Raw genomic sequence first — 15920 nt, forward strand, 5'->3', positions numbered from 1 at the left:
ACTAGTTTAAAAAATTAACATAGCATTTAGTGGTTTATTTTAGGCCACGTCAAAATGCCTGTACATCAAAATAGTTGTGTCATTGTGGCCTTGTGGGAAAGTATTTACATCAGAACATCATGTGTGGACAAAGGGATTATTCTTGGAAGTGAGTAGGGGTGTTTGATAAGGGAAGAAGTAAATTCAGAATTGGAAAAGTAGATTTTTAAAAAATTTTTTTACCTCTTTACAACACAGTTATTATGTGCCACTCACAGGTATAGGCAAGGACTCATCTAACTCTGACAAGAAGCCTATTCATATTTCTATCGCTGAAAGGAAACCTGAGCATTAAGCATGACACCACTACCACCCAGTGGTAATCTGTTGTAATTCACTGTATTTTATGAAGAAAGTAGGTCTGATGTTGATATGGCATGCGCATTTTGTATGTTCTCCTTTAAATAAAAGTGTAATACGCACTTTATAAAATCATATATTTTTATTTCTTTAACAATATTTAGAAAAATACACTTAGAATCTCCTTAAGAAGGAACATCTTGAAAGTAGAGATAGAACTTCATTTCAGGAATGAACAAATAAAACCTCACAAAAGAACTACAGTCTCAGGAAGGTAATTTATATCTATAGGTCTTCTCAAGAAAATTACAGACCAATACAAGGGACAAAGTACTTTCGTGAGAACTAGATGGTTTATTGGTAAAGAGGGTAATTATTTTTTTGAGATTTATTTATATATTTATTTGAGAGAGAAAGCAGAGCAGAGAGAGAGAGAGCACAAGCGGTGGGGTGGGGGGAGGAAGCAGACTCCCCACTGAGCAGGGAGCCTGATGTGAGGCTTCATCCCGGACCCTGGGATCATGACCCTGAGCCGAAGGCAGATGCTTAACTGACTGGGCCACCCAGGTGCCCCTAAAGAGGGTAATTAGGTTATGTTGGGTAACCTCCATGATTTTGCTTTAGAATGCATTAATTTACATTTAAATATAAGTGTCCGAAATATTAGGGTTTATAGTACTTCAATTAAAATAATGAAGATATTGTGACTATATTTAAAGTTTTCAGAAGGCTCAGTAGGCACGAGGAAACTATAGCTTCCTCCTTATGCGCCCCAGTGCGTGTGTTCTCTCGACCCCTTGAGGAGCAGACCTCATCACTTCTCAGGGTTTGTGCATGCTGCAGCATCACTGACTTTTGTTTGCCACATTGGATTTTTTTCCCTTTTAGACAGTTGTGATGGAAAGCCTTTTTCGTCATTGGACTGAACGTGGCAGGATGAAGAACTGCAGAGCCAGAGACCCATTTTAGAGTTTTATGCCTCACTTGACTTGACAGCCACGTGTATGCACAGCACCAGAGGGTGTAAGCTCCCCGTGCAGGACGGGTGACCACACTACATTTTCCTCTCAACCCGTACATCTCAGACAACCTGAGTCAGAATGTGTGTGTGTGTGTGTGTTCCATGTAAAAGTAACATTCTGGTAAAATTAAAAGGAACCAATAGAGGTTGCATATTTTTCTGAGAATACAAATGAATGCAACTATTCCACAAACTTCTAGAATATTAAACGTCAAGGTTTTGTTGTGTGAACATTAAATATCATTATATTTAAGCACATGTAATCGTCTTGCCTCACCGTTTTTGAACTGGATTTCATGGAGCTGTAGAGTCCCTCTGAGGTACCCCAGAATGAGGACGCTGAGCTCGTCAGGTTCTGGGTTACTTCTTCAAAGTACCTGCTCATATATCCTCAGATCATTCTGGCACCCAAACTGCTTGAGGACAACTGCTCCAAGGGGCAGTTTGTAAAAAGGGTGTTGTTGGGGCGCCTGGGTGGTACAGTCATTGGGCGTCTGCCTTCAGCTCAGGTCATGATCCCGGGGTCCTGGGATCGAGCCCTGCATTGGGTTCCCTGCTTGGCTTTGAGCCCCACTTCAGACTCCCTGCTCAGCGGGAAGCCTGTCTCTCCCTCTCCCAGTCCCCCTGCTTGTGTTCCCTCTCTTGCTGTGTCTCTCTCTGTCAAATAAATAAAATCTTTAAAAATAAAAAAATAAAAAGGGTGTTGTTTTGTGATGTAAATGACAAAGCACCTGCATCATCCTATTCCATTATCATTAAGCACGGGTTCCAGAAGCCCAGCCTGTGTCCATCGTTCTGTAAGCTGAGATACCTCTCTCTACGGCATTATCCTCTGGCTCCTCACTGAAACTTCCCCTCATTGTAACCACTGTAGTTCCTCTGCTGGCATTTACTTTCTTGGCAGGGTCGGGCTGGTGCCGGCACGGGCCTTGGGTGGTGGTGCGGGCTGGAGACACAGTAGGGAAAGCGGAGGGTAAGTAGCTGGACGACTCTTCTCTCTCTCCCACCATTACCCAGCACTTGGTAGTGTCCAGGGCAGATCCCAGCTTTTCATTCCTTACCTTCTCCTGCAAATCCAATCTGTTTTTTTCTCTGAATGATAGTAGAGTAGAACCTGGTTTCTTGTGGGCAGATGGCTCTCAGGAGGCTGAAGGGGAGAGTTGGAGTAGACATGCTCTGTTATTAAACCCAAATTACTCCCCCCCACCTCCGCTGGAGCAGAGCCGGTGGGGGTGCCGAGAGGCAGGGGGTGGCATGTGAACGGGGCTCCACACACAAAGAGAAAGATACATTTTAAGTGTAGAGTGTCTACACATTATTACTTAAATATTGTTTATGCGAGTGTTTATTAAGCCTGACTGATGATTACAATCGCCAAGAGAGCTTTTAATATGTGTAAGTTTCTCTGCCCTATCCCAGATCGATTGCATCAAAACCTAGATGAACAGAGATTCTGAATGTCCGTAAAGTTTTCTGTGTCATTCAGATGACCAGCCAGATTTTAGAACTGGTGTATTTAATAGAGCTTCATGTAATATATATATAGTCCTTTTTAAAAAAAAAAGATTTATTTATTTATTTATTTATTTATTTTAGAGAGAGAGCACGCATGAGCAGGGGTGGGGGGACAGAGGGAGAGGGAGAGAGAATCTGAAGCAGGCTTCCAACGCGAGGCTTGATCCGACGACCCTGAGATCACAGCCTGAGCGGAAACCAAGAGTCGACAAGAGTTGGACACTTAACAGACTGAGCCACCCAGGCGCCCCATATGTATGGTCCTTTTCATAAAGAGGCTCAAATTTGTTTTTAAGGAAGTAGGAAATCTCTGGTTGGATAAAATTCAGAAGGGGAAAGGACGCAAGGCACGAAACCCAAAAGGGCCTGGAACCAAGAGGAACTGAGGGAGATTTTGGAGGCTGATATAAGAGCCAGGCTTGAAGCATTTTAACCCGGGACTGATAAAAAGAGATAGACAGACTGAATCAGGACAAGATCCAATGGCCAACCTTCCAAAGCCATGAGAAGAGAGGCAGTAATCATTCAGTATAGCTTCTGGCATGTTTGCGGGGAAAAATATTCTTGTTTTATAATCACACAGAGAATATTTAGAAGGGCTAATAAAAGAAAAGAAACAGTGTTGTGATAGGAGACACAATTCATTGAGACTTGTGATAAAGATAGACTTGTAGTTTCAGAGATGTTAGATCAAATGAGTGATGGGTTTGACCACCTTTCAAGCCAAATTACGTAAGTTCAACTGTTGGGTAAAATACGGAAGGATAGAAAATCTATCCTAAACAATAGCTGATTTATACATTCTCCAGGTGCCTTTTCGGCCACCCAAAGACAATGTTAATGCTGACAAGAGAGATGGCCTCCCTTAAGAATGAAGGAAAAATGATAGTGGTTAAAAAAAGAATGCCTTTCAATCTGGGGGGGGGAAAAAAGGTAGAATAATCAACAACTAAATGCTTATATTTGCTGCAAGGACATTTGCCAAGGAGAAAGAGACGGCCACGAAAGAAGCTCCTTTGGATACAGCTCGCAGAATGCTGGCAAGGCTCCTGCCCAGGCTCTCCCTTAAGAGCTCTTGAGATAACGTACCGTTCAAGTTTCCTTACTTCATTCATTCATGTGTTCCGTGAGTACGGATGAGGGGCTCTTCTCTGCGCAAGGAACTGTGATAAGTGCCAGGGCCACGGCGGTGAATACGGTGGGTCCGGCCCTGCTCTTGCAGGCTAGGTGGGAAGATAGATACATCAGTTCAGTCAGTTCAGCTAACTGGATTTCGAAGTGCCAGTGGCATCCAAGGTACTTTCTGGCCTTACTGGACTAGAATACTTAGACCGATGTTCTAAGATGTAAAATAGTAATTTATAGTAGCTGTAAACTCTGCTCCATTATTAAATACTAGTTCATGATTGCGCTATGTTCTTATGTTTAATGTTTAGAAAACTTATACATTTTGGGACTGTATACTTTATGTGATTAAACACGGTCTTCGTGGAAGTGGTTCCAAATCCACAACTTGCCAGATACGTCACCAAAGTGACACTATAGTTGCTCCTAAAAGATGGCTCAGATTAAGATTAGGAGTACAGGGTAGATTTGGAGCCCTTAAAACAGTGATTCTCAGGAGAGGTGTTTTGGAAATCTGTGGTTTTTTGTTTTTGTTTTTGTTTTTTTTAAATCATCCCAGTGCTTTTGGCATAGTGAGCCCTCCTAGCCAGCAATCTTACAACATACCAGGCAGGTCAAAACTTCAAAGAATTGTCCTTTATAATTTATGACCTTCAAATGTCCTCCAGGATATTATTATGGGCAAACATAATTTATAATCACCTGAGCTTAAAACCTAACTTCATGTAACACAAAATCTTAAAGTATTATTATAAGGTATTCATTTTCCAGGTATACAACTACTGTGTGTAAAAAGGGAGGTTTTCGTTTGTGTGTTTGTTTTGAGAGGGGGCAGAGGGAGAGGGAGAGAGAGAATCTTAAGCAGGCTCCATGCCCAGAGTGGAGCCCAACGTGGGGCTCCATCTCACAATCCTGAGATCATGACCTGAGCCAAAATCGAGAGTCGGATGCTTAACTGACTGAGCCACCCAGGTGCCTCTATAGTTTGGTTTTTGATTAGAACTTTACCAGGTGCTATTTACAACTTCAGAAAATATGTCACGGGGTGCCTGGGTGGCTCAGTCGGTTAGGCGTCTGCCTTTGGCTTAGGTCATGATCCCAGGGTCCTGGGATCGAGTCCCGCATTGGGCTCCCTGCTCCGCAGGAAGCCTGCTTCTCCCTCTCCCGCTCCCCCTGCTTGTGTTCCCTCTCTCGCTGTGTCTCTCTCTGTCAAATAAATAAATAAAATCTTTAAAAAAAGAAAAGAAAAGAAAAGAAAATATGTCACTAGTGGCCATACTATTCACTCCTGTATCATCTGGCATTTGAGGTTGATGCATTAATGGAGATTTTATGTTAGATGCACTCATCTCTTTCCTTTGTTATGTCTGCCATAGTAGTTATTGGCATATTGAAGTATACATTATCTTATTATATGTTACTCTTTTAAAATGTCTCATTTATATTACACTTAGAAATTTATATTAATTTTTTTTACCATCTTTGGAATTCATTTCATTAAGGTTTTCACAAAGTATAAAACTCAAACATAATTATCTATGTCTACCACAAAATAGAATAAAATAAGTGGATAGTGTGCATACACACATACAGTCTTTGTGTGATAATTTCTCTTTATATAGGCATTGGGCCCTTGTTCAAGAGTGTTATATCTTTATTTAACTTGTGTCAGTCCCACTTAAAACACCTTTTCCCACAGGTATGACCTGCTAAAATAGTACCTTACTTACAATACTTTATATTTATGTAGCATTTGGGAGTTTATAAAAGATATTTACATGTCATTCTGTTTCATCCCCGCAACTCTCAGGAATACAGGGCAGGTGATCTTTATCCTCACTTTACAGATGGGGAACTTTGGTTCATAGGTGTTGTTACTTTAATTTCTTACTTGTCGTTTCCTGATTACTCAGTAAATTGATACACATGTATTAATTATTTTCTTAATGTCAGGGTATATGGCTATATGGCCATATAAAAGTATGACTATATGGAGGGTGGAAAAATAAATAAGATACAAATTTTTAAAAATTCCCTTACCACATGATTAATGCTATAAATTATGTATGAGCAAAGTGCTGTGGATGCAGCTAGGCTGTGATGGTGGCCTGAGCCTTGAAGGATGATGGGATGGGGACAGGGGTTACAAGAAGCAGAAGACAATATTGTGAGTAGAAGGAAGAGCTCGTGAAAGAGGCTGGACATAGGGAAGCATAGAGGGTTTGAGGATTAGCAAGTGCTTCTCTTCTACTCTGCTGTTAGGTGAACTTAGGAGGACTTCTGAAGATGAAGCCATAAAAGAAGGTGGGTCACTTGTGGAAGGAGGAGTCCGTGTGCTCAGCTCACAAGGCTGGAATTATACTGTGGGTGATAGGAAAGCACTGAACATATTAAACCAGAGTTTGGCAGGATCAGATCTGTTTTTCAGGGATAATTCTGTCCAGAGTGGGAAGAATGGACCAGTGGTGGGAAAAATTGATAGCATGGAGGACATTTAGGGAACTGTTGAGCTCAAGGGAGTTAGAGGAGCTTGAACTAAGGCAATGGCAGGAAGAGTGGAAAGGGATGGACTGAAGAAATTAAACCTTTCTATAATAAATAATACTTATGATGGGGGCTAATATTAGTCAAGATAATATCTTGTCATACTACATTTTTATTTTTTATTTTTTTTCATATTACATTTTTAAAGAATTGTGTATACAGGTATTATTTCCAATTTAGAGGTTAAAGTCTATAAAACTAAAGAGGCTTACCATTAAAGAAAGTCAGATAGACTCACGATGTTATAGGCTCTGTACAGATACCCAGGAAAGCACAGACAGCTTTCCCAGAGCTTGTATAACAAAATGGATAAGGAAATGTATGTGTCAAAGAAAAATTTTCTATTTGTGGGGTAGAGTGGACAGAAGTTAAGAGAGATGCAGCATGGTGGTGGGGAGACACCCGACTGGCTCAGTCAGTGGAGCCTGCGACTCTTGGTCTCGGGGTTGTAGGTTCGAGTCGCACGTTGGGTTTAGAGATTACTTAAAAATAAAATCTTTAAAAAAAGAGAGAGAGATGAGAACAAAGTGTGTGAAAACTCTCTCGACCCACGTCTTAGTCTGTTCAAGATCCTATAAGAAAAACACCGTACACTAGAGGGTTTAAACGACAAATTCATTTCTCATAGTTGTGGAGGCTGGGAAGTCCCAGTCAGGGCGCCGGCTGATCTAGTGTCTGGTGAGGGCTTGCTTCCTGGTTCGTCCATGGCTGTCATCTTGCTGTGTCCTCATGTGGCAGAAGGAACTCTCTGGGGTCTGTTTTATAAGGGCACAAATCCTAAAGGCCCTACCTCCTCATACCAACAAATTGGGGGTTAGGATTTCAATTTCGGGAGGACACACAAACATTCAGTCCATAACAACAAATTTCATTCCCATTCCTTAGAAGAGAAGTTAAGGGGTCATGTTGGGACAAGAGGAGGAGAAGCTAGAGATTCTTCTGGAATTTTTGAAGACATCTGTAAAAGATGAGTCATCACTGACATTTCCATTTCACTATATCAAGCTTTTCACCACACCTATTTCGATGGCCAAAAAAAGTCAGCATGCGAAAATGTGCATTTATCAGATAAATCAGGCAGTAACTGATCTTTCAAAAATTCTTAGCTTTACAAAATGGCTCATTGAGTGATTATTAAAACTGTGCTCTCCTTGAGACGTTCAAGTAGTATTCCATCCAAGTAGCTTCAACTTGTGGCACACAAGTGTTTCTGAAATTGTAGGTGAAATCATAGAGCACCCGTGTGTGTGTGTGTGTGTGTGTGTGTGTTATTTTAAAAGAGAAATGACTTTTGTTTGAGCTACACAGGGAACATGAAATGAACAATTCCACAGCCTTAAGACATTAGACTACAGACCTCCTTTGAAAGCCAGCTAGATAAGAAATTTTTCAACTTAAAGTTTATTTGATTGAAATAATCTTTTTTCAAAGCCAAGTTCATTGAACTTTGTGTTTTTAACATCTGGAAACTGGGTTATTGGATTACAGTTAAGTCTCCATGGCTTTACTGATTTTTCATAAGTGTTGGGTAGTACTGAACTAATATGTGCCAGGTTCTATGACTAAATGTCAGTTAAACGTAAACATTCTAAGCCCTTTTTTGACGGAGGAGAGAGTTTATCCCTTATCCAGGAGATTGTGAGGAAATTAAAACTAAAATTTTGTACTTAATTTTAACAGGTTCTGAAACATAACTCTCTTATCATAACTTTCTTATATCTGTTCCCAACTTCAAATTGTTATTCTAGTTGAACATCAACATTGAACATAATAAATACTATGATTTTAAAGAACGATTGCTTGTTTATTCACTTAGTATATGCAGTATTTTGAGATTTTTGGACCCACACATGTTTTTCTCTGAACCATACTTTGATAATATGATTATATTTTCTAGAGCTGTTGCAAATTAATCATTTTTTTGTTATGCTCCTACTTTTATAAGAAGTGTTTGTTTAACTAGCCATATATAAACAAGTTTATTTTGAGGATTGACTTTCATGTGAATAACTGCCTTCTAGTTAAATATTTTAAATCCCATCTCTTAGAAGAAAGTAAGCTAGCCTCAGAATGTTTTTTCTTTTTTTTAGAATTTAAAATTAACCATGTAACAGAAAGAAGTTTGTAAATGCATGAAGATAAGGACTATATCTTACACATCTTTGTATTCCCCCACAGCCTCACACATTGCAGATTAATCCATGCTTATGCAAGATTTAAAGAACATAAAGTGATATAGAAAAAAAAAAACTATATGAACTATTGCTTCGAAAGTGACTATGTAAGGATCATCTCTAAATTAGCAATCAGGATAGATTGACATTTTCCTGTCCTCTTTCCATCCCTCCCCAACCCCTCACCCAGGGAGTGCACCACAGGACACATACACCTTTGTGCATCGTATCTGCTGTTTTTATATGCGTGAGAAGAAGCAGGCTCAGACCTGCTGAATGCTGGAAAACGTAAGACCATATCCAGCCACGGGGCCCGGTTTTCTCATTCTTTCATTCTTTTAAAATACAAAGTTATCTGACATACTGTTTTACATTTAGCTAAAAGTTGTTCAGTGCAACATTTACAGAGGCCCTAAGGTGTCGGCCACTGTGTTAGATGGTGTGGGGTGCCGTTTTTGCTCTGAGGAAGCTCACAGCGTGGCTGGACCACGCACATGTAAACCGATGCTATCTGGTGTCACAGATGCTGTTATACAGAGGGGGTAAGGCACCTCAGAGGGACAAAGGTAGGGTGAGTTACTTCTTCCTCGGGGGCAGGGAAGCCAGGGGCTTCTGAGTTGAGATGAAGAGGATCCGAGTTGAGATGAAGAGGAGTTTTCAAGACGGACCAGTTGAGGAAAGGCCATTTAGGGCCGAGGGAGGAGCGTGGGCAGGGGTGGGCGATGAGGTTGGAGAGATGATGCAAGGTCTTCTATGGTACGTATGCAAGTTTGGGCTTCCTGCTGCAGGCGAAAGAGAATTAAGCTGTGGTATAACATAATCAGGTTTTCATTTTGGAAAATCACTCTGATAACCATGTGGGGAATGAAGTAGGTTATTGATGCTTCCCTTAGACAGTGCTTATAGAACCTAAGTAGACCAAACATGAAGTTCTCTTCCTCATTGCCCTAAACAAAACTTTACAAAAATCCCAATACATTCACTTCTAGAACAAATGGTTTGTTCTTTGGGTAAGTTATATTTTTACAGTATTTCAGTACTTTGTGTTTAAGAATGATGACTGTCTCCCCGGGGTGACACCAGATGAGTCCAGCAACACCAGCAACGCCACTCACCAGTCACTCCTCCTATGCCCCTTTCTCTCGGTCTCTTGCATCTAGTTGCCCAAGTCAACAACTTAGACTTTTCCTTGGTCCTTCTCCTCTCTCTTGCCCTTGATGCCTATCAGTAAGTCCAGCGGATTCTGCCTCCAAATTGCTCTACTTCTCTGCATCTCCGTGATGCGACAACCTGCACTCGAGCCCCTAGCGTCTCTCCCTTGGACATTTCCCCATTCTCGCTTTCCTGCTTCAAACATTTCACTTGCTTTTTGCACTTACAATAAAAAGCGAGCTCCCCATGGTGGCCGCCTCTCCTGGCTCTAATCTCCCCTGACCTCATTTCTTGACACTCTCCTTCTGCTCCAGCTGTTATTTGCCCTCAGAGTGGCCTGCAAACACTTACTCTCTTCTTCCAAGAAGCTCTTCAAATTTGGTGCCTGGCAAATACTCCCTGAACTTAATAGCATAATGATATCATAATAATAACACTTTCTGCCATTTATTGAATATTTTCTGTAACCCAGACAGTGTGCTAAGTGCTCTCCAGCCATTATCGTATAATTAAATTAGATGCAGCAAGCTTGTGAAGTTGGTATTATTATTCCTGTATTTCAGGAGAGGAAACTTGGGCAGATTGTTGAAACAACTTGCCCAGCTTCCTATTTTCAGTGTGTCGTGGAGCCTGGCTTTAAGTCTGTCTGTCTGACTCCAAATCGAGCTCTTTGGTACGAAATTGCAAAAATACTTTGTTATCGTTAAAAATTTACAATTCCTGGAAGACAGTCTCAGAGCAAGCGATGGGGAAAATCTCTCATTGACACTGAAAGTAAATGTTATTATAACTTGACTACCTTACTGGTGACAACACATTTTTCTCAATATTTTATGTCTTGTTGATAATGAAAGATGGTATAGTGTAGAAATTGGGAATAAGCTCTGGAGTCAAGCAGACATGAGTTTTACCTCAGTACCTGCTATTCATTCATATAGATCTGAATTTCGTGTGTGCTCGATAATTTTTTGGTACTTGAGTTACATCAGTGGGCAGTCCAGTGGGTTGGATTTAAAATTTTGGTTCTATGAGCTGTTTTTGTCCTGGAGACTCACCATCGCATTACTGCTCCTTTATGAATTCAGAATAAATGTGACTGACCCCTCTTGGACCCCATCCCAAGGGGACCTATTTGAGTCAGTCCCATGACATGTCTCCTAAGGACAATCTCAGAGGCAGACTGTAAGTTTAGTTTGCTATAAGTGTAGTTTCCTTCTTCCTTAATGAAACATTGAATTTAACTTTATTAGACGTAACAAACTCAGGTAAATTCTATTCTAATAGGGGTAGCACAATAAACATAATAAATATGCAAATTACATTATACATAGAAGAGGAAAGTAAGTACTTTGTGTGAGGGAGTAAATAAGATGAAATTGGGGATTGCGTTGTGGTATTAAATAAGTCCGTGAGGTGGGTCTCACTGAGAAGGTCAAGACTTGAAGTGTGTGAAGGAGTTGGTCAGACAGATATCTGAAGGAAGAGCAGCCCAGGAGGAGAAATTAGGTGGCATCCAGACCTAAGAGGAGCATGCATGGCAAAGCACCGTTGTGGACAGGGGGCCAAAGGGAGGGAGAGATACTAGATGAGGCCAGCGGGTTCTAAGTATCTTGTTGGTGATAATGAAATGAACTTCATATATGAAGCACTCAGCACAGAGTCTGGCCCAGAATCACAGAGCCCCTGCCTACCTTCTCCAGCCACATCCCCTGCTGCTCCCGCACCTGCATTTATAAGTGAAAGTTCTTTGAAGATTCCCCAAATATGCATGCTGTTTTAAACCTTTCTACTTTTGCACACACCAAAATAGGCTTCGCCATCCCTTGTCATTCTGATAAACTCCTTTCAGACCCACCCTTGGCTATCCTCTGGGAAGACTTCTTTGCCTCCCTCTAAAGGAGCTGATGCTTCCTTCTCTGGACCACCATGACTACATTCGTTAAAATAACACATAGCTACTGATAACATTTAATGAGCACTTACTATATGCCGTGCAATAAGTCCTTTCTATGTTTTTAATGTATTCCTTACAACAACCCTATAAGGTATGTCGCGGTGTCATCCGCATTTTCCAGATGAATAATAAAGGTGCCTGACACAAAACAATCGCTCAATTATGCTAGCAGTTAAGAATAAAAACCAAGTGAAATAAAATCAAGGCTTTAAATAATTTTTATATAACAGTTGAAGAAAATAAGAATGATGTGGTTTGGGAAGAAAAAAACGAGTAATGATGAGCTTCCATTTAAACTGATACCTTAGTGTTCCTTCAAAAGTAAATGTGGGGCGCCTGGGTGGCTCAGTTGGTTAAGCGACTGCCTTCGGCTCAGGTCATGGTCCTGGAGTCCCGGGATCGAGTCCCGCATCGGGCTCCCTGCTCGGCGGGGAGTCTGCTTCTCCCTCTGACCCTCTTCCCTCTCGCGCTCTCTGTCTCTCATTCTCTCTCTCTCAAATAAATAAATAAAATCTTAAAAAAAAAAAAGTAAATGTGAAGATTTCTGGCTACTGTGTCAGTTGAATAATTGATAATTTCCATATTAAAAGAGGTATGTTCCTGATATAATTAGTAGAGTTATACACTGGGAGGTAAAATAATTCCTCTATAAAAGGCAGTGTACCGTCACACTGAATCGTAAGTATTAGTTTGGTGCATGTGTCTCCCATATTATTTGTGACTACTTGGAGGTCAGGGAACCATGTCAGATTTACCTTTGTCCATGAGGCTTTGCACACGTCCTCCCTTCGTTGGACAAAAAGAAGAAGATATTCTCTCGTGTAATTTCTAGGACCTGGGAAATAATATTTAAAATGTCACTGATGGTGCGTCATTAATTCTGAATTTTATTTGGTTCTGAATTTCATTTTAATCATGTTGTTGTGCTTCTGTTTCTCCCCAGACCAGTATTAAAGAGGGACAACTATTGAAGCAAACCAGTTCCTTCCAAAGATGGAAAAAGCGTTACTTCAAACTTCGAGGCCGTACACTTTATTATGCAAAGGACTCGAAGGTAATTTGGAAGGATATGACTTGCAAGCACTTGCAGTTGTGGATGGATTAAAAATTTTAGTTCTCTGAACTTTTTGTCTTGGTGCTCACTAGAGCCTTACCATTCTTCTGTGAATTCGGTGTGCGTGTGATCCATCTTGGACCAAATCCCAAGGGAGTCTAGTTAAGTCAGTTTCATGGCATGTCCATGGAGGACCATCTTATGGAAAGGTTCTAGTATAGTTTTCTTTCTTCCTTTCCTCTTTCCTTACAATTAAAGTAAAACATTAAATGTAACCTTATTAAATGTAATAAGCTGAAAATTTTGGGTTTCCCCCCTTTTCTTGCTACCTTTTACTTTATACATCTTTCCCTGACCATGAGAGAGAGAATTGCTATAGTTGCTAAGAATCTGTCCTCTGGTTTCAGACAAGGGTTTGTATCCCACTTCCAGCACATTCCACAAGAGTGGCTGCAGGCAGCTCGTGTTGTACTGAGGAGGCTTAAATGAGATAATACACAAGGTGCCTGACACAAAGCAATCACTCAATTATGCTAGCAGTTAAGAATAAAAACTAAGTGAAATAAAATCAAGGCTTTAAATAATTTTTATGTAACAGTTGAAGAAAATAAGAATGATGTGGTTTGGGAAGAAAAAAACTAGTAATGATGAGCTTCCACTTAAACTGATACCTTAGTGTTCCCTCAGAAGTAAACGTTAAGATTTCTGGCTACTGTGTCAGTTGAATAATTGATAATTTCCATATTAAAAAAACATATGTTCCTGATATAATTAGTAGAGTTATACACTGGGAGGTAAAATCAAATATGCAAACAAATGTAATTCTTAGTTTATGCAGCTGTACAAGTAATAACCAAATAAAGTAATCTCATTTTAAAGGTCGTTATGTTCAGGGTTGTCCCTGATCTGGCTCCATGCTGCCTTTCCACATTCATCTCTAGGCGGCACTGACCACTTGATAACCTTGGCCCTGCCCCGTGTTTGCCATCCGCAGATGATCTTTCCCTCTGTCTCCACTTGATGAAATTCCCTGTTTTCTTTAGGATCCCCTCAAAGAGTCTTTATTCCATCATTCACAAAAGCAAGAGTTTAAATGTTTTCTGCGGGGGAAATTATCTGTGACCTTCCATAGCATTCTGTAGTATTTCTTTTCTTGAATTTTCAATAGACCATCTTACATTACAATTAGTCGTTATCTGTTTCTTCTCCTGTGCGAGATTAAAAATTCTTTCTGGTCGGGGAACAAGTCTAATAGTCAGATTGGTTGGAGTGAAGTGGATTTGCACACCCCCTAGGGATCTTGGGGGTGTTGGTAGAAGCTATCAGACAAGGGGCCCCTTTTCTTTCTTCCTTTCTTTTTTTTTTTTTTGGTAAATTTAATTTAATTTTTATTTAAATTCAATGTAGTTAACGTATGCCGTGTTACCCATTTCGGAGGTAGAATTTAGTGATTCATCAGTTGCATATAACACCCACCGGTCATTACATCACGTGCCCTCCTTAACGCCCATCACCCAATTAACCCATCCTCCCACCCTCCTCCCCTCCAGCAACCCTCAGTTTGGTTTCCTATGGTTAAGAGTCTCTATGGTTTGGGCGCCTGGGTGGCTCGGTTGGTTGAGCAACTGCCTTCGGCTCAGGTCATGATCCTGGAGTCCTGGGATCAAGTCCCACATCGGGCTCCCTGCTCAGCAGGGAGTCTGCTTCTCCCTCTGACCCTCCCCCCTCTCATGCTCTCTCTCTCTCATTCTCTCTCTCAAATAAATAAATAAAATCTTTAAAAAAAAGAGAGAGTCTCTATGGTTTGTCTCCCTCTCTGTTTTCATCTTATTTTATTTTTCCTTCCCTTCCCCTATGTTCATCTGTTTTGTTTCTTAAATTCCACATATGCGTGAAATCATATGGTATTTGTCTTTCTCTGACTTACTTCACTTAGCATAATACCCTCTAGTTCCATCCACGTCATTGCAAATGGCAAGATTTCATTCTTTTTGATGGCTGAGTAATATTCCATTGTGTGTGTGTGTATACATACCACATCTTCTTTATCCATTCGTCTGTTGATGGACATCTAGGCTCTTTCCATAGTTTGGCTATGGTGGACATTGCTGCTGTAAACATTGGGGTGCATGTGGAAGGGGCCCATTTTCTGCAGTTCTAGAGGTGCCTTGTTATAGCTGCTGTGCTGCAAGAGCATTGAATGAGTGCAAACAATGACCAAATGACTGAGAGTGGGAAGGATACGTTTATTTAGTAGAGTTTCCTAATCTCTAAATTGAACATTATTAAAGATTTCATTTCTGTGGAGTTTTTATTACTGAAACTTTTTGATTGAAACCACTTTTAAGAGTACAAAAGGAACACCATTTTATATTTGCAGAGCAGATTCACCTTCTCATTCAAACCCATTTATGGATGAGGAAAATAAGTTTCAGGAAGTTCAGTAACTCACCATGATCCCAGCCAGGACTAGTTCTCATTTCTCACTTAGCAAATGTGGGAATGATGATGTTGCCTCTGCCTTCCTGGCAACGTTGTTACAGGCTGTTGCCTGTCCAGAGGTATATTACTCTGTGTGTGTGTGTGTGCATGCGCACGCGTGCGCACCACACTGAGTAGGTCCCCCATAAGTTACGCTTCTAGAGAGCACAGAGCATTTTATATTGAAACTGTGTGCCACAGGGTTCTTTAAAGACCTTTTCGGTTTGGGATTTATGAGTTAGTTGTACTTTGTGGTTTTACGCTTCCTAAGAAGATATTGCAAATAATCACAAACGACTTTTTATTCACTTTCTATTCCTAATTCCTAACACAGCTTCATAGTCATGACCTGATAGCAAAAAATAAAAAAATAAAAAAAATAAAAATTATTGACAAACATTGAGTTAGGTTTTCATTTAATGTGTTTGTGTTCTTCTTCATTAACAGTCTCTGATATTCGACGAAGTTGACCTCTCAGATGCCAGTGTAGCTGAAGCAAGCACAAAAAATGCAAACAACAGTTTCACGGTATGGTGATATGCTGCTGACTTCCTTCTCAAA

At 40.5% G+C, this 15920-nt stretch overlaps 1 protein-coding gene across 2 annotated transcripts in view; it reads left to right on the forward strand.

Moving 5' to 3' along the window:
* The window catches only part of DGKH (diacylglycerol kinase eta), a 162231-nt gene that overhangs the window by 59418 nt on the left and 86893 nt on the right, over positions 1–15920 (forward strand). For both annotated transcript variants that reach the window (XM_021697865.1, XM_021697866.1), the window contains exons 2-3: positions 12768–12878; positions 15807–15887. In XM_021697865.1, coding sequence (XP_021553540.1) covers positions 12768–12878; positions 15807–15887 — 192 coding nt within the window. The remainder of the gene's footprint in view (positions 1–12767; positions 12879–15806; positions 15888–15920) is intronic.

This window comes from Neomonachus schauinslandi, chromosome 3 (genome assembly GCF_002201575.2).
Source record: "Neomonachus schauinslandi chromosome 3, ASM220157v2, whole genome shotgun sequence".
NCBI classification, from domain to species: domain Eukaryota; kingdom Metazoa; phylum Chordata; class Mammalia; order Carnivora; family Phocidae; genus Neomonachus; species Neomonachus schauinslandi.